The following is a 17166-nucleotide window of genomic DNA, read 5'->3' as shown; positions in this document are numbered from 1 at the left end:
CGCGCCGGAGACGTGTGTTCTCTGGGGGGGCTTCCATCGCGAGGTTGCTAATGGCTTTGGACGAAGCTAGCCAAATAGTAAATGGCATTGAATGAAATGTGCGAGCGCTCGTCTTCAAATAGCTTTGTCTGCTCGAGGGACAGAGAGAATGGCGGTATAGGCTGAAGGATGCAAGGGGGCTACATGAGAATCTCACGCTCTTCGTTCGCCAACGCATATGCATGGAGAGCCAAGGAAATGAATAGAAGAGCAATTCTCATGCTCTATGCTTCTACTCTCTGCGGTATGGAATGCCACGTCCGTGGGCGATAGATGCAGATACAACTGGTGTTTGGCGGGTATATACAGGCAAAGACACTGGAACTCCGGTGCATCAGCCTCTGTCTGTCGAGGATACGTTTATCTATAGTCTAGTCAGGTCCAGACTGTCAAGAAAATCCGGTGAGCTTATAGGAGACTGCCTGTCTCGCAGACAACGCAGCCAACTCATGAGTCTGCCAAGGCCCCAACCCCGTTCAGCCCTGCGTGGATAGACTCTCGGCCCACGGTAATCGCTGCCTAAAAAATATTCCATCTTGGATGGAACACGAATTAGCCAACTGAAGCAAGCGCCAAGGGAGTTTATGTGATGAAACTGGCGCCCAGACACGCGGCTGAACAGGGCTGAGCCAGACATGCTGTAACAGTTACAGCTGGGAGGCCTGAGAGCTACAGTCCTATAAATGCTGCAAATATTCGATAGCGCCACGCTAGATCTCTACATAGCTTCAATCACTTCAATCAGCTAGTCATACAGATGCCATCGTCTCAGCCCAACCGCCAGAGGGCTTTTACCAAACGGTCCCGCACTGGATGTCGAACATGTCGGTAAGTCGAAGCTATTCACAGGTTGATCGGCGTCTCTGCTCACTTTGTCAGTGTTCGGCATGTCAAGTGCGACGAGGCCCCTGGGGGATGTCGTAACTGCAAGACCAACGGATGGACCTGCGGAGGATACGAACAGAACCGACTGCCCCGTCGCGCTCAGATATACTTATCAACGTCGTCATTGACACGATCTGCTCCTCCGGCAACCGGGTTCTGCTGGGCGATGACTGCCGACGAGAAACGATGCGTCTCGTTCTTCCTCCATCATACCATTTCGAGTCTCACGAGCTACTACGACTCGTCGCTGTGGAATAAGCTGGTCCTCCAGATGTGCTGTGAAGACTCTGCTGTTTTCCATGCCGTCGTTGCCCTCAGTGCCGTCAATCAGGACCTTGAGAGGCAGGGCTTGCCAACGTCAGGCGTTGTTGCTACTAGCTCATGGCGTCGATACGCATTGGAACAATCCATGCGATCGTTTTCGCTACTTAGCAAACGGCGGACTGCTCATGACCCTCAATTGCGCCAAGTTGTGTTGGTTTGCTGCCTCTTGTTCGTAATACTGGAGTTGGCCTGCGGTCAGTTCGACGAAGCCACCACACATCTGCAAAGCGGCCTTGCGATTTTCAAGGAGATGAAGGTCCAACGCAAGATAGTGGGTGTCTCCGGAGGTCCTGTTGAGAACAGTCTTCTCGAGGCCTTTCTGCAGCTGGAGTCCCAGGCCACGTTCTTTGGCGCCGTGCAGCCGCCTCTTTATATTGACCACCAGCTCGTCCATGAGCTGCGATATGAAGCATATTTATATGAGTTTCGCAGCCTCGAAGATGTCCAACAAGCGTTCAACCCTCTTGCCAACAACACCTACCCCTTTTTAGAGCAGTGTTCTGGCAAATCCGAGGCCGAAGTTGCCGCCAACTACCGACTCCTGCAAGCCAAACAACAGCGACTCTTGTCGTGCCTCCATCAATTTGGCTCGAATCTGACGCAATACCTCCAGAGCTTCTACCATAGACTGACACAGAAAGAGCAGCGGGGTGCGGGCGTAATCCAACTGTTTCACCAGACAGCGGTGCTAATGGTCAAGACATGTCTGTATTCAAGGAACCGCCCCACGCCCGCGTCCGTTATTGCTGAATATGAAGACCTGCTGTCCAAGGCATTGGCAATCATCGGCAAGTTCCCAGAGCGACCATTTATGACGGTCGACAGCAGCATAAACCCGACACTGTACGCCATAGCCGCACGGTGTCCCGACTATTCACTTCGTTTGCGGGCAATCGATGCCCTTCGAAGATGGCCACACTCTGAGGGATATCTGCATTCGATCGTCATTGCTAACTTTGTTGTCGAGAATATGAAGCTTGGACTGCGCGAGATATGGCATAGGGTACAGTCCACCAACTCTGATCTCCCTCCACATGTGTCCTTTGAAAGGCGCGAGAAAGGCCACCCGATTGCACATATTCGCGATATTAGTGGCAATTACCACTGGATCCTCCCTCTTGAACCCGACCGAAACGTAGCTGAGGCGCTGCTGTCCATTCGGTCTGTTCGAGATTGGGCCTGCATTCGCGCATCGGGCCTTCTTTCTCCCAAATCAACTGCACATGGTCAACCCCCTTTAACCTCCCGTTGAATGGCTCAGGCAAGGTTAACCCTCTTCGTCTCGTCTTCAATCACGTCTTGAGCAAGGCGATTACGCCTGTCTTAAGAATTGTTGCCCCTGCCAAGGACTGTTATCGCCATCTCTGGCCAGTTGTTGGATGGGACGCGAGAGCCTGCAGATGAATACGAGCAAACCCTGCAATCCTTCAATAATCCCCACCTACTACTCGTATTCCTCGAGGACTTTGGGAAGTTTCTGTAATGCAGTTCAAGGGGCTGATCCTGGGTTTTCTTTCCCAATCTTCCATCTTCAAGCCAGAGGGCCATGTCGATATCCAGCTCCTGCGCACCAAAGTTAATCAATGGCCTCCAGTCTCTTCCTGGTGCTTGCGGTGCTGCTACTACTGAAAGTAGCTGCGATTGAACTTATCGACCCTCCTGATGGCTATGAATTCACGGTTGGTGAGCCGACGACAATCAAATGGAAGCCGGTTGATTCAAACGGAACGGTGACTCTGGAGTTTATGTGGGGAGCAGCCATTGCCTCTGACGATGGCGATGTTATAGCATGTGCGTCTGATCCCTTTCTATCATTATTAATGCGTTGAATCTCACCCTTGACTGCGTCTAGCCGAAATCCCGGATTCAGGACGGTTTACGTGGACTCCGCCGGACGATGTCGAGGATTTCGATAACTACACTATCTGTATATACCCGGATCAGCCGCCTCAGAACTTCGACTGTCTTCCTATCTTCTCGATTGATGGAGCAGGCAATTCCACGTCCGAGGCTTCCTCTTCGGCCACCCCCTCGAGCTCTCCTACCAGCACGCCCGAGCCTACACCCAGCGATGATTCAGATCCTACTGATACGAGTGACGGTCTTCCAACAGCAGCCAAGGCTGGTATCGGTATTGGCATCGGAGTCGGTGTTGTTGTGGTGGTGGTCTTTGGCTTTTGCTGGATGAGGCGTCGGAAACAGACTGGACCAGGAGATCAGTCCATTCCCCTTGCCTCGCATCCTAATCCAAGCATGACCAAGAATGCGCATGGATCGACAATGGAGCTGCATTCCGAGGCGTCACGCCCAGATACAAATGAGTTGGCGGGTCAAAGTGTTGGTGAGCTCCATTGTATGCAGCAGTATCCGAACGAGCTCTCAGGAACCGGGCTGCGCGAGTTGGACGGTGATATGAGGCGCGCACATGCGAGACCTCCAATCGAGCTTCCAACTATGGAACGAAGGTTTGTATAATCATTGTTTAGTTTTGGTGGCTGGCTGAATGGCTTCGAGTCTGACAGATTACAAGCTATATTCGGAATATAATTCATACTCATATCATATTAGTGTATGTCATGCATCTCAACTTAGCCCTCATATCCAATTCAGTATTCCATATTTACATGGTGGTTCATAATATATACGAATAGGTCGTCACTCCGATGTAGCCATCTCATACCCTATGCCCTTGACTTCTCTAAGTAATATATCTCCATTCAGACACGTTTCCACTGGCTGCCTCAGCTTCATCCAACTGCTTGTTCTTCCTAATGCACCACCAACGGGCTGCAAGACAAAACATGGCCGACAGTGCACACCCGGCAATGATGATTCCGCCACCAGTCTGGTATCGCGGCTCCTGAGATCGAAGGAAGAAGTACGGCGTGAACCAGTGCGAGACCGAAGAGACACAGTTGGCTATAGCAACCAACGCAGCTCTCTTTGTTCGGGGCCGCGGCACGACTGTGGTTTCCCAAGAGATTTGTATCTGGATTATGGTTAGCTGCGGTCTAATGTTCAGTAATAACAAGGGAGCTTACATTCAGCCCTACAAAAGGTCCAGTGCAGAGCAGGATCAGACTGAAATACCGGGCTCCCAGGTTCAGGGTTGAGATCATGAGCACTGAACCGACCAGGGCGACCAGAATTGGCACTATAATATGCCAACAATGCTCGCCGAATCGCCCTGACGACCAGGAGATGGCGAGAGTAGCGAAATAAGCAATAACATATGGCGGAGCCTGCACAAGGTATGTCACGACCTTGCTGAAACCAAGCGTCTCGACAATCTTTGCACTCATTAGCATGTTATCCTGGGTCAAGTACGCGAGCTCATCATACCGATGGAAAGAAGTCCTTGAAAGACTGGGCAATGATCAATGAAAAGTGAATCCCCGCGAACAGCCATGTAAACGGATCTTTGGCTGCCATTATCACTCCACCCCAATAGCCTCCTTCTCCCTCTCCTCCTTCGAGAATCCCACCGGCAGAGACAGCCTGTCGGTATTGTGCCATCGCCTCCTCTTCTTCAGAGAACCATCTTCTGCTGGTGTTGTCCGGGAAGTTGGGCAGGAACCGAAAGCCGAGCAGAGCAACGATGATACTCACGATGCCTTCAAGCAGGATGAACCACTGCCAGGCACGGAGCTTTGCGATGCCATCCATGTTTGTGAGGATCGCCGCGGCGAGAAGGCCCGAGAAAACATTAGAAATGATATTCCCTGCGTGCCAAATCCCCATACGGAGCGGTGACTCCTTCTTTGTATACCACGACGACGTGAGAAGAGAGACTGCCGGGACAAACGGGCCCTCTGTGAATCCAACCAAGAACCGGCAGAGACAGAAGCCCCAGCCAGTTGTGAGTGCAGGCATGCAGATCGTCACTGCAGACCACGCCAGCATAATCGAGGGCATCAGGACGCTCGGTTTGCCCTTGGCGATGATAACATTAGCCGGCACTTGCGAGATAATGTAGCCAACATAAAACAGAGATATGCCAGCAGACCAAGTGGTGTCTGACATCTGCAGGTCGTCCTGCATGCCGGCAAGACGGGCATTCGAGACGTTAATACGGTCAAGGTAGCTGGATAAGAAACATGTAAGCGCACGACTGCGAGTCAAGGGTTGTCTATTTCCCTACCTCATCAGGAGCATCATCGTGACGCAGGGAAGGAAATACCAGTCCAGTTTGTGAAGGACTGCTTTGTTCAATTGTTCCAACTCCTCTGGCGACTTGTCCTGTAGGATTGGGAAATGTACCAGCAGCCGGTCTGCCTCTGATACATCCTCCAGGGCTTCAAGTGCTGCCTTGGGCTCTTCATCGTTGAAGGTTGTTTTGTTATCTGTAGCCGGCATCTTCCTGGATAGCTGGCTGCGATGTGTGAAGAACACTTCCGCTTTTCGCGCGGGTCAAGGATTCCCTTTTATAGACCGTGCTGAATGATAGCTCTTGGAGCTTCTCCGTGCCCAGCCCCGGCTTTTACTCCAGATCAACGTGGTCCAAGGGTCTGCTTCCCCAGAATATGCATATTGCGGACTGGGTACATGGCATGACATCTATGGATGATCGCACGTGTCCGATTTGGCCACTCCGCAGTGCAGATGGAACCCCCGAACTCCAGACGAAGAACGGGAAATCTCCGCATCCCCAGAATATCTGCTGGGTTGGGACGCAGTCGGTGAAGCCATCGTCGTGTAACCCCGCCTTGGGGTCCGACTTGGCAGGTTGTTTGTCGGAAAAGCTCCGTATACACGATGAATGGCTGAACAAAGCTCGCATAACATCTCGGTAGTTACTGGTGGCGTTCTATGGCAGATTTCCCGTCATGGCGCAGCTGTCTGTGCTACAACCTTGACAGACGCTCTGGTTTTGGGGGGGTTGGGACGGCTACTGATATGTGATGGTCTGGTCACTGGTTACGCGAATCTCTGCTGCTGTTTATTATGAGTGGCAGCAGCAAATTTCCAAATTGGGAATCTACTCTGTCAAGGGAGTGCTTGACGCGGGAACAGGTGTTGCATGCAATATATGCTGGGCAAGAGTACAAGTGCCGGCAGAAGTCTGCAAGCAAATGGTATCATACCTGAAGGTAAACAAATTAAATACTATCATTCCAAAGTTCAATTCAATTGGCTCGGCAATTTTAGTAAGCAAATCGTTCGTTTGGAAAAGAGAAAAGGTGCACTACGAGGCCTGTACAGGAATATATATCTTTCGGGTCAATATAAACAGTTCTTCCTCAAGCCAATTCATGCCACTCAACAAGTTTGCACCGTCGATAAATAACTATTTTGAGATTCTTTATATCCATATCAACTTTTCAATAGCAGATTTAGTCCAATTTAGGCTTGTGTGGAGGTGTCAAAAAGATGGTCAGTCAGGGATTCGATCCGGAAGCCATTCAAAAAAAAGTGATCAAAAATAATGCGGTGACCACTGCACTATTTAATAGCATATTCAAAACCAGCCTCTTATTAGCATGATGCGTGTTACGGGGCCAGACACGTATTGCACATGCATCGGACGATTGATCGGAGAAAAGACGATATAATAAATAGAACAGAATATGTATAGTGTTATACTAGAAGATATCCAAAGTGTTTACTCTCGGAGCTGTTCAGCTCCAGGTGTGGATAACAATAGGCAGCGCATCAGAAAGACTCCCGGAAATGCGATCGCGGTGCATTAGGGTAAAACTAATGAGCGCTCCTAAATAGACCATCAGCAACACGGATCGACCCCTCCTCCACATCTCGAATCGCCTTCAGTGGTTTGTTCTCAATTATGGCTCACGCACTGGTCTTTGGCGCCTCCGGAATCACCGGCTGGGGCGTCGTTAACGCCTTGTTGAGCGACTATCCATCCGCGGATGCCTTCGAGCGTGTCACTGCCTTGACCAACAGACCTCTCTCGGTGGAGGACTCGCAGTGGCCTGCGTCGAAGAAGCTGTCGGCCGTCTCTGGGCTGGATCTCTTGTCGGGCGACCAGGCTTCTTTGGAGGAATCCATTCGCCAGCGCGTCCCGAATATTGAATCCGTCACACACCTCTATTTCTTCGCATACCTTTTTAACCCCGACCCCGAGAAGGAGATTCAGATCAACGTCGACCTGCTGAGGAGGGCTGTGACCGCAGTAGACAATCTGAGCACCAAGCTGTCCGTGGTCGTTATCCCCACTGGAGTAAAGGTGGAGTTTCCCGGCGCCCTGCAATGGCATAACTGCTAACTGGAATTTCTACAGACTTATGGAGTCCATCTTATAGACAAATTCCCGTTCGGAGACAAGCTGCCCCTGAAAGAGACTCTGCCGCCTATTCCTGAGCCGTTCAAGTCGCAGCTTTTCTACTACCCCCAGATCGACCTGCTGCAACGGTTGTCCGCCGATAAGCCCTGGACGTTCATCGATGTCATTCCTGACATTGTGGTGGGCTTCGTCCCGAATAATAATGCTTACTGCCTGGCGCAATGGCTGGCTTTGTATCTCAGTCTCGTCGCTGAAATCCACGGCAAGGGAACTGAGGTAGCCTTCCCCGGCAATAGCAAGAGCTGGACCATCAAGAGCAACGACAGCAGTCAGGATATCATTGGCCGGTTCACCGTGTATGCCAGTCTACATCCAGAGAATACAGGGGGCCAGAGATACAATGTCGCCGACAACGCCCAATGGTCGACCTGGTCCGCCAAATGGCCCATTATCTGCGAGTACTTTGGCCTGCGAGGTGTGCCGCCGCCTGCCCAGGGGTCTGGACCGAACCCCAGTGCATACGTACAGGAGAACAGCGAGAAATGGTTTGAAATGGAGAAGAAATACGGACTGAAGAGTGGCAGGGTGGGAAATGACCGCAGCTTGACTGTTGTGCCCAACTTCCTCATGGGCCAGTTTGACTTTGACCGGGAGATCGATGCCACCAAGATGCACGAGGCATGGGGCGCTGCAAAGGAGGAGATAGACATCCAGGGGGGCTGGCATACGGCCTTTGATCGATTCCGTGCAGCCAGAATTATTCCTTAGCTTGTCTTTCTTGTATTGAAGTATCGCATTCCTCGATGTACTGCTTTTTTTTGCTTTGTTTGAAGTTACTCCAAATCAGAAGCTCAACCAAGCTAGCAAGCTTCCCCGCAATGAATTATTGAACTAGTGAGTCTAGTATACTTAGTGTAGTTCTGGTCGTTCTGGGCAGTCTTGGGCTGGAAATCGATACCCGGACTGCCTGTCGATATCCGCCTGCAGCACGGCTCTTGGCTGCCCTTTTGGTCACTCAAAGACAATGATAGGCGGTAAAAGAACCAGATATATTTATTCTATATTTATTCTGCAATTTCTAATAATACATAGCAAAAGCAAGAAACCAATGGCGGGCACACTGCGTCAACCCATAGACGTGCCATCGCTGGAGCGATTCATTGCCTCCCATGTACCTGAGATCCAAGGTCCGATAACCCTCAAACAGGTAGGGCTGCTCAATGTGCTAGTAGAACGATCTGACGTGATCTGTAGTTTGGCTTTGGTCAATCAAATCCGACATACCAGATCACTGCCTGCGATGGAACCAGGTTCGTGATGCGCAAGAAGCCACCAGGCAAACTGCTGTCGAAGAGCGCGCACAAGGTCGAGCGTGAGTATCGCATTCTCAATGCCCTAGCAAGGACAGATATTCCAGTCCCGAAGGTCTATTGCCTTTGCGAGGATGAGGGCGTTGTTGGCACCCCGTTCTATATCATGGAGTTCTTGGATGGACGCATTTTCGAAGACCCGACGTTCCCTGGAGTTTCTGCTGGGGAGAGGAGAGCTTTGTATGTGTCGATAAACAATGATTGGATAGTACTGACTTGTTCTAGATGGCGTGAAGCCATGGTCACCCTGGCTAGATTCCACCGTATTGATCCTGGGGCTGTTGGGCTCGCAGGCTATGGGAAAGCAGGGGGATTCTACAATCGCCAACTCGACACGTGGAGAAACCTCAACAATGCCCAAGGCGAAGTGCTTGACAAGGAGACGAATGAAGCGGTCGGCCGAGTTCCAGGGACTGAAGACTTGCTTCGATTCTTCTCTGATCCAGATTGCCAGCCCAGAGATCGAGTTAGTCTCATCCACGGGGACTTTAAGATCGACAACATTGTCTACCACAAGACTGAACCAAGAATCATCGGAATCTTAGAGTAGGTGTGAGCCGACCTCTGTATTGGGGACCAAGGCAAGCTGACGTGCTCAGTTGGGAGATGTCGACTGTCGGCCATCCTTTTGCTGATATCGCCAACGTTGTGCATCCATGGACCGTCAATGCGATCTCACCCACCGCTGCTCAGGACCTGTATCTCCCATCTGTTGCCAGCCATATAGATGGGCTGCCATCCGTGGCCCAGTGCCTTGCCTGGTACAGAAGCGAAGCTGGATGGGACCCAGCACCAGAGCTGAAATGGGCAGAAGCCTTCTGTCTCTTCCGATTGAGTATCATCTACCAGGGCATTGCAGCCAGATATGCCGCGAGACAGGCCACGAGTCCTGAAGCGCGCAAGCTTGGTCGAGCAATGTATCCATCTGCTGGGCTGGCAAAGCAGCTTATTGGAGATATTAAACTACGGAAAGCAGGTAGCGCACGATTGTAGAACCGATAGAATACTATAAATCATTTCATAGAGGACGGCTCTAGGAGTATCGACTTAAACAGCAGCCTTCACGGGCTCAGTTTGGTTCTCCAGCTGAACGGCAGTTTCGTTCGTCTTCCTTTTCTTGTCGATGTCTCGCGTGGTTAGGGCTGTAAGAATGGCCAGGCCACCGAAGACAACTGCAATCTCGTAGACCCGCTGATAAGACACTGCATTTGCGTCTTTAACAGCCTCCTGCACGGCGCGAATGGCCTGTTCGGTGATCCCAGGTATTTGCTGATATGCAGCATCTGTATTGGTCTCTGCGGCCGCAAGAAGGGTAGATATAGAGCCCTGATACCCGGACTGGCTGGCAGCCGAGCGCACATTATTGCCGACGATGCCACTGTAAGTGTTTGTTTGGATAGCCGTGTAAATGGCTGTGGCAATGGCGCCACCGATCAGCCGGAAGGTGCACAACAGTCCTTGGCTGAGCCCACTGCAATTGGATTATAATGAGTATAGCTCACAGATAAAGAAGGGTGAGCTTACATATCAGCCTGTGATTCAAGCCCGAGGGACATCATGCCGAATGCGAGAAACTGCGGTGGTGTCACTGTTGCAGCAACAATGATAATCGTCGCAATGGCCTGCGCCTTGTCATGGACACCCACTGAACCCATTGACCCTATCATGCCAGTCTGGACTACAAGGAATCCAATCATCTGCCACCGCTCGTGGCCACATCTTGGTACGATAGTGAGGACCATTGTGCCGGCCAGGATTGTTCCAAAGGAGACCATGTTTGCATATACTCCCTGCAGTGTGGAGTCGCCGGTTGGGACGTAGAGAAGAGTGGATTGACGGGGCCACAGGCTGTTATGATATTCAGTCACTTCAATCAAGATGGGAAATGGATGCAGGTCTTACATGTTCATGCTGTAGTAGAGCATTCCACCAACGAACGTCACGGCGATGATCGAAGAGAAGCTGTACAACGCTTTTAGTGAAGTTTATGAAGTAAAAGATCAAGAAACGTACTCGCGCCACTTTTTGAACAGCCTGGGAGGTAGAATGGGATATTCCAGGTTGGCATATGTTTCCCAGCATCCCAAGAGTACGAAGAGAACAGCGGAGAGAATGGTGGAAACTATAACAGCAGCACTTTTCCATGCAAAGTTGCGGCCTCCCTGTGTCCAATATTAGCACTCGCTTTCAGATCGAGAGAATGACAAGAAACATACCCAGTTCAGACCTAGAAGGAGGAGGATGCAGGCAGCCAGGAATAGCAAGACACCGACATAATCGAGGGCAGCCACAAGCTGTCTCTTGGTTTTCCCGTCGTCGCGATGCTTCGTTTCAAAGGAAGGCGGCTTATAGAAGAAAAAGAGAGCAATGGCTGTGAAAGCCTCAAAAGCAAACATCCACCAGTAGCAGACTCGCCAGCCCAGTTTGGCATGCGTGATGAAGGCATATCCGATCATCGGGCTGAGCATCGCTGGGAGGTTCGATATTTCCACACATCCTGGAATTCCCGTCAGCAATAGAGAAAGCGAGATGATACGAGAGAGTACCTAGGATGAACAGCCGACGTTCGTTTGGCACAATCTCCTGTACACTGGCGAAGATCATCTCGCCAAAGCCACCTCCAATGCCCATCAGGACGCCGGCGCCTATCATCTGGGGAATGGTCTGGCCAGTGGCCCCTACCACTGCGCCGATTGCACCAAAGACTGCACCAGAAATAAGAAACCAGCGGCGTCCGAAGATGTCGGATAGACGGCCACCGATGGTAACGACGACTGCTGCTCCGAGATTCCAGCTGCAGACAACAATCAGAGCCAGCGTCAAAGACAGGGATAGGGCGTACCAGATAGTAATCCATGGATAGTTGGGATCTGGTCCAAGGTCCGCATTGATGCTTGAGAGGATGACGGCGGGCATCAATTGTGTGAAGAGGTAGGAGTTATACAAAAGGCATAGGGACTGTCCGTATCAGCAGATGTCATTCTCAAGTTGTTCACCGCAGCAACTTACGACAATGGCTAGGATGGTCTGCGGTGCCAGACGGGGCTTCTTTTTACGTCCAATCGTCTCCACGACCCCGGCACTGCCTCTAACCTCTTCATCGTGAATCTGTTCGATCTTCTCAGACGACATTTCTAGGGGACGTGACTGCTGTAGCCTCTGACTTCGGAGTGTTGGTACTTTATATATTAAGATCAAGGTCTGCATTAGTTACGTAGAGCTGTCAGAACCTGGGGATCAATCTAGATCTGACTCCAGGCCAGTGCTTTTCCATGGATAAATACTTCCGAGTCTCTCCCCAGTTCTTTGTTAGTTCTTTGTTCGTTGGGTCTGGGGTAATGTGGGGAATTCTTATTCTAGTGTAAGATGGATTTACTATAGTTAACTATCTGAAGTCATATTGGAAGAATGGTGTTATCAAGTACAGTACAATAACATCACTAAACTCGCCCCCTGTCCAGGAAACGCTTGGGCAAGTCTACTGTCTTTGCCCGTATATACTCCATGAAATTCTTCCCCAAGGTATCGTAGCTGGAGCACGCGTTATACTCGCCCTGCATGTGGTCCTTGAGCAGGAAATGGACGGTGCGTATATGCGGAATCTCAAACCGATCGATCGGCTTGCCATTGTACTCCTCTGGGCCCAGCAGTTCGATGATCTTTTTGACCGTCAGGAAACTGCGTAGCCAGTCCCATTCGTCGTCATGTCGCACGAAGAATCCGCCGTTGCAGTCGGACGCCTTGTCGCCACTCCGTCCAAGCACGATGTATCCCAGCGGTGCCCGGACTGTCTCGCCAACGGTCGACAGGTCAACCGGGTTTGTGGTCTCATAGCTGGGCTGCTGGCGAGGGTACTCGCGTGTGATCTTGGGAGCGGGGATGTCGATTATCTTCTGATCGTCGTATAGAAAATGCAGGCGCTGCCTGAGTGCAGTCTGTGGCAACAGGGCAGGCCAGTAGCGGTAATATGGCTTGCCCTCGGCCTGTCTCATGTCGTTTCCAAGGGAAGCACCCTATTGTCATCAGCGTCAAGCTCCATCTGCAATCTGGGATACATACCGGGACACCCTCGAGGAAGGTCACCATTGATCGCCGGAAGAAGCCATCTGGATTGGTCATTCGCAGGAGATCTTTATCGCGAGACTGGGCGAAGATGCGGAAGTCCACCGTCGCAAGATCTTGATTGCGCGCGTCGATGGGCGACGAACCGTTGACATGGAACTTGAGCAGCGTGAATTTCTTCAGAATCTCAGGGCCCAAGGATTCGCGGACCTGGTCTTCAGTAAACTTTGCCTTCTCCTCGATGTCCAGCCCAACAAGGTAGACGTGGTACTCGGCCTGGTAGCCTGCTGGTGCGGTGATCCTGCTCTATTAGCTCGTACTATACGGTGAGGAGTAAGACGAACATACCCGACTTTGGCTGTCGGAGGAGGAGGGAGACCTTTGACGCCTGTAATTCGTACTTGGTCTTCACCAACCTGCTCCATGCGGATGCCCTCCAGCTGTGCAGTGACATCGGAGTTGTAGTACAGGGGACCTTGGATTTCGTAGACCAGCTGCGAGGTCACAGAGCCGACTGTGATGCAGCCACCGGTATTGGCTTCCTTGGTCAGAAGAGTCTCGCCGGTATGTTCAATATGGGCGATGGGAAAGCCGACGTTGAAGTGCTTCTTCGCCCGCAGGAGATCCTTGAACGCCGAGTAGTAGCCACCGCACACATACGAGGCGCATTCAATCAGATGGCCAGCGACGAGGGCACTGGCTAGCTCGTCAAACTGCTCAGGGCCCCATTGATGCCACCATGCTGCTGCTCCAATCGCTGGCGATGCGTCGGCAACACGTCCGCAGATGACGATATCAGCTCCCTCTGTTAGGGCTTTGGCGATCCCAAGACCACCCAGGTATGCCTGAGCACAGACGGGCTCGAATCCCCATTCCTCAAGCTTCTTGCCATGGACGAGACTCTCGAACTTTTCACCCTTGCCGACCAAGTCGCTGACTGCATCTGTCACATCGTCCCCTTCCAGCCAGGCGACTTTCATGGGGCAACCGGCGTCCTCACACTTCTTCTTCACCAGCTCCGCCAGAATCTCAGTATCACTGGCTCCGGCATTGACTGCTAGCTTCACCTTGTTGTTATATAGATGTGGAATGGCGGGTTCGAAGCAGTCAATGAAGTTCTCTGCGAACATGGCGGTCTTCACCCTTTCCTCCAGCGAGAGAGACTTGGCCTCTTGCTTGTTGCGCACTTTGCCGACGCCATGGACGGTCATGGTCATTTCAGACAGCCAGTCCCCGATGATGATATCGCACTCGCCATTCTTGGCTAGCTGGCTGATGGCGCATACTCTGTCGGAGAATCCACCGCTCGCGCCGCCAACACGCACTGGGCCTCTCGTTGTTGCTGCAGGAGACATTTTAGCTTTGATATACAAGACACCTTGCATGAGGTGAATGTGTGGAGTTATCCTTGGAGTATTTAATAGGACTTTGAACTATCGCGAGGACAATGGCGGACATCATTCTCCCACTCTCCGGGTATTGTTTTCCAGAGTTCCAGAGACTGAAATGTATGGATTGTCTACTGCTTGAGACATGGTAAACCGAAGACAGTAAATATTGACTATTCAATTATGTTAAATTATATTGCCTGTAGTGTCATCGAACATATCCAGCTATTGAATGCCCGCCACCCACTGCACTCCGTCCAGCATCTGAGAAAGGAACTCCTCGCGATGCTTGTCAATGTGCTTCGAGGGAAAAGTCCAAGAGTAATGAGGAAACCCGGGATATGCATCGTAGGAAACAGCAACGCCATCCCTTTCTAAAGCCTCCTTCATCAGACGTGCGTCATCTCGCAGCGTATCCAAACCACACTCGGCAATGTACACCTTCTTCAGCTGCTTGAGATTCGGATGCAAAAGACACGACGTGTACTTGTCATCTGGTGGGGGGCTGTAGGCCTCAAAGAATGTCTTCATCGCAGCGGCAGAGTTCACAGTGGAATTGGCATTGACATCGTACGAGGTGTACTGCGCTCTCGATTCCTCAGGGACGGCGTCTCGATGTACCGTGATAGGAACAAGGGAGACTACACCATCGATCTGCTCGCCGCGTCCCTGGTCGATCAACTTGAGTGCTGCACCGAATGCCAGATTTCCGCCTGCAGAGGCCCCGATAATAACAGCAGACGATGCCTGCAGATTTGCCAGCGCCCACTCTACTGCTTCCACGCAGTCATCGAGCGCAGTCGGGAATTTGTATTCCGGCGCGAGTCGATACGAGACACTAACCAGCGTCATTTCGTGGTGTTTGCTTATGAGGCGACAGATGGCGTCCTCCTGGTCAACGCTGCCCATAGCCCATCCTCCGCCGTGGAAGTAAATGCCCACTGGCTTGTTCGCTGTTGTTCCAGGAGGAGTGTACACCCTGAGCCAGATGTCCCTGACAGTGACGTCCTGGGTGTGCACCGTCTGGTCTGGTTCTGGCAGCGTGTACTTGGTTAACATGGTCTGTATGATTTCTCCCCAGCGATTCTGGATATCACTGAGCGAGCCATCGAGCGCTACAGACTCGCCCAGTTCGTCGAGGAACTGCTTGTTGTTAGTGGCAGTTCCATATTGGCTTGGACTACTTGCCTTTTGCCATGCTGGTGCACATTCCGGCTTCGTCATATTGAAGGTAGATATTTTGCAAAAGATGTGTATAATCCTGGTTAATTTGACGGGGCTGTTCATTCATAAACGGGAGTTCGTTCTGCGGTAGAGCACTGCCTACCAATATCCGGGATTAATGTCGTCGTATTCTGAAAACAACGACTTCTTTGATCTGAATTAGACTTTTAGACTTCTTGATAAATTCATCTATTCGAGGAGCCTGCTACGTTTCAAGAGTCGCCATGACTGGGAACAAACCCGACACCGCTGCGCTGCCGTTCAGCAAATATCCAACATGGGCTGTCGCAAGCCTGCGACCGATCGCCATCGAGAAAATTCAGGCCGTCCACGACTGGGTTGAGACGAAATGTATCCCAGCACAGGGGATCATGAAGGCACAGCTGGCGAAGGACCGGTGGAAGATGCCACCGCTGATGAAGGAGCTGCGGGCTGAGGCGAAGGCGCGCGGGCTCTTCAATTTATTTCTACCAAACCACTTTGCAGAGTCTCCTGGCCTCACGAATCTGGAGTACGCATGTTGCGCAGAGCTCATGGGGAAGGTATATTGGGCTGCGCAGACCATGAACTGCCACGCGCCAGAGACCGGAAACATCGAGCTGCTCGCCAAATACTGCAATGAGCAGCAGAAGGAGCAGTGGCTGAAGCCTCTTTTGAGAGGAGACTTTGCCTCTGCCTACTCCATGACCGAGCCAGACGTGGCCTCGTCTGACGCGACGAATATCTCGATCAGAATCCGGCGTGAGGGAGACGAGTACGTGATCAACGGCCGCAAGCTGTTTGCAAATGCCAAATGGAACCCCGAGGTCAAGCTGTATATCCTGATGGGATGCACAGATCCGACGAATCCAGACCCCTGGAGGCGCCATTCCATGCTCCTGGTGCCGAGTGATACTCCCGGTCTGCGCATGCGCCAGAATCTGTCTATCATGGGCTACGACTGCGCCCCGGAAGGCCATGGGGAGTACATCTACGAGAATGTCCGCATACCAGTCGCGAATGTTATCCTCGGCGAAGGGAGAGCATTTGAGATTGCGCAGGGCCGGCTGGGACCAGGGCGCATCCACCACTGTATGCGATTGATCGGGCAGTGCGAGCTGGCATACGAGTACGCTCTCGTGCGCGCGACAGATAAACGGAAACAGCCTCGAGGGAAGCTCATAGGGCAGTTTGACAGCAATATAGAGCGCATTGCGCAGATGCGACTGGAGTTGGATGCATTGCGCCTGGTGGTCTTCAATGCAGCGCATACAATGGATGCCTCTGGCAACAAGAGCGGTCGATATGTCATTGCACAGAGCAAGATCCTTGTCCCGATTGCAGTCGCCAGAATCATCGACGAATGCATGCAGCTCTACGGGGGACAGGGCCTCACGCAGCACACTCCGTTGCCAGAGATGTGGACGTACGCCAGATTTGTGCGTCTCGCGGATGGACCAGATGCTGCCCACCGTCACCAGGTTGGGAGAGACCAGCTGAAGACGGCCGATAGCGTCCTGGCAAGGCATGCGCAGTACTTTGAGATTGCGCAGGAGCTGAAGAAGCAGTTTGGACTGGAGGACGAGCTGGCAGACGACTGCACCTGGGAGTATATCAACATCCCGGGTGCCCAACCCAAGCTCTAGTCTAT

At 51.8% G+C, this 17166-nt stretch overlaps 9 protein-coding genes across 9 annotated transcripts; 5 read left to right on the top strand and 4 right to left on the bottom strand.

The window, feature by feature from the left end:
* Positions 1–796: 796 nt before the first annotated feature.
* APUU_10066A (Zn(II)2Cys6 transcription factor) lies at positions 797–2500 on the top strand (the record flags this gene model as incomplete). The annotated part of the gene is made up of 2 exons (XM_041703262.1): positions 797–867; positions 919–2500. 2 exons carry the CDS (start codon positions 797–799, stop codon positions 2498–2500), a joined length of 1653 nt encoding a protein of 550 aa, XP_041549432.1.
* A 331-nt stretch (positions 2501–2831) lies between these two features.
* APUU_10065A (GPI anchored serine-threonine rich family protein) lies at positions 2832–3723 on the top strand (the record flags this gene model as incomplete). Its single annotated transcript, XM_041703151.1, has 2 exons — positions 2832–3039; positions 3101–3723. 2 exons carry the CDS (start codon positions 2832–2834, stop codon positions 3721–3723), a joined length of 831 nt encoding a protein of 276 aa, XP_041549431.1.
* A 223-nt stretch (positions 3724–3946) lies between these two features.
* Positions 3947–5604, bottom strand: APUU_10064S (uncharacterized protein; the record flags this gene model as incomplete). The annotated part of the gene is made up of 4 exons (XM_041703040.1): positions 3947–4237; positions 4290–4538; positions 4591–5332; positions 5390–5604. 4 exons carry the CDS (start codon positions 5602–5604, stop codon positions 3947–3949), a joined length of 1497 nt encoding a protein of 498 aa, XP_041549430.1.
* A 1429-nt stretch (positions 5605–7033) lies between these two features.
* On the top strand, positions 7034–8260 carry APUU_10063A (SDR family oxidoreductase; the record flags this gene model as incomplete). The annotated part of the gene is made up of 2 exons (XM_041702929.1): positions 7034–7435; positions 7490–8260. 2 exons carry the CDS (start codon positions 7034–7036, stop codon positions 8258–8260), a joined length of 1173 nt encoding a protein of 390 aa, XP_041549429.1.
* Positions 8261–8809: 549 nt separating this feature from the next.
* Positions 8810–9855, top strand: APUU_10062A (phosphotransferase family protein; the record flags this gene model as incomplete). Its single annotated transcript, XM_041702818.1, has 3 exons — positions 8810–9042; positions 9088–9408; positions 9462–9855. 3 exons carry the CDS (start codon positions 8810–8812, stop codon positions 9853–9855), a joined length of 948 nt encoding a protein of 315 aa, XP_041549428.1.
* Positions 9856–9909: 54 nt separating this feature from the next.
* Positions 9910–11994, bottom strand: APUU_10061S (uncharacterized protein; the record flags this gene model as incomplete). The annotated part of the gene is made up of 7 exons (XM_041702707.1): positions 9910–10333; positions 10387–10710; positions 10765–10824; positions 10876–11024; positions 11079–11359; positions 11409–11820; positions 11872–11994. The coding sequence occupies 7 exons, from the start codon at positions 11992–11994 to the stop codon at positions 9910–9912; spliced, it is 1773 nt and encodes a 590-aa protein (XP_041549427.1).
* A 308-nt stretch (positions 11995–12302) lies between these two features.
* On the bottom strand, positions 12303–14279 carry APUU_10060S (acyclic terpene utilization AtuA family protein; the record flags this gene model as incomplete). The annotated part of the gene is made up of 3 exons (XM_041702596.1): positions 12303–12875; positions 12922–13225; positions 13273–14279. 3 exons carry the CDS (start codon positions 14277–14279, stop codon positions 12303–12305), a joined length of 1884 nt encoding a protein of 627 aa, XP_041549426.1.
* Positions 14280–14537: 258 nt separating this feature from the next.
* APUU_10059S (alpha/beta hydrolase) lies at positions 14538–15536 on the bottom strand (the record flags this gene model as incomplete). Its single annotated transcript, XM_041702484.1, has 1 exon — positions 14538–15536. One exon carries the CDS (start codon positions 15534–15536, stop codon positions 14538–14540), a length of 999 nt encoding a protein of 332 aa, XP_041549425.1.
* Positions 15537–15760: 224 nt separating this feature from the next.
* Positions 15761–17161, top strand: APUU_10058A (uncharacterized protein; the record flags this gene model as incomplete). The annotated part of the gene is made up of 1 exon (XM_041702373.1): positions 15761–17161. One exon carries the CDS (start codon positions 15761–15763, stop codon positions 17159–17161), a length of 1401 nt encoding a protein of 466 aa, XP_041549424.1.
* Between the last annotated feature and the right edge of the window lie 5 nt (positions 17162–17166).

The sequence above is a fragment of the Aspergillus puulaauensis genome, chromosome 1 (assembly GCF_016861865.1).
Source record: "Aspergillus puulaauensis MK2 DNA, chromosome 1, nearly complete sequence".
Classification (NCBI taxonomy): domain Eukaryota; kingdom Fungi; phylum Ascomycota; class Eurotiomycetes; order Eurotiales; family Aspergillaceae; genus Aspergillus; species Aspergillus puulaauensis.
Note: the sequence above shows the minus strand (reverse complement) of the source record. Positions and strands in the feature narration are given on the sequence as shown.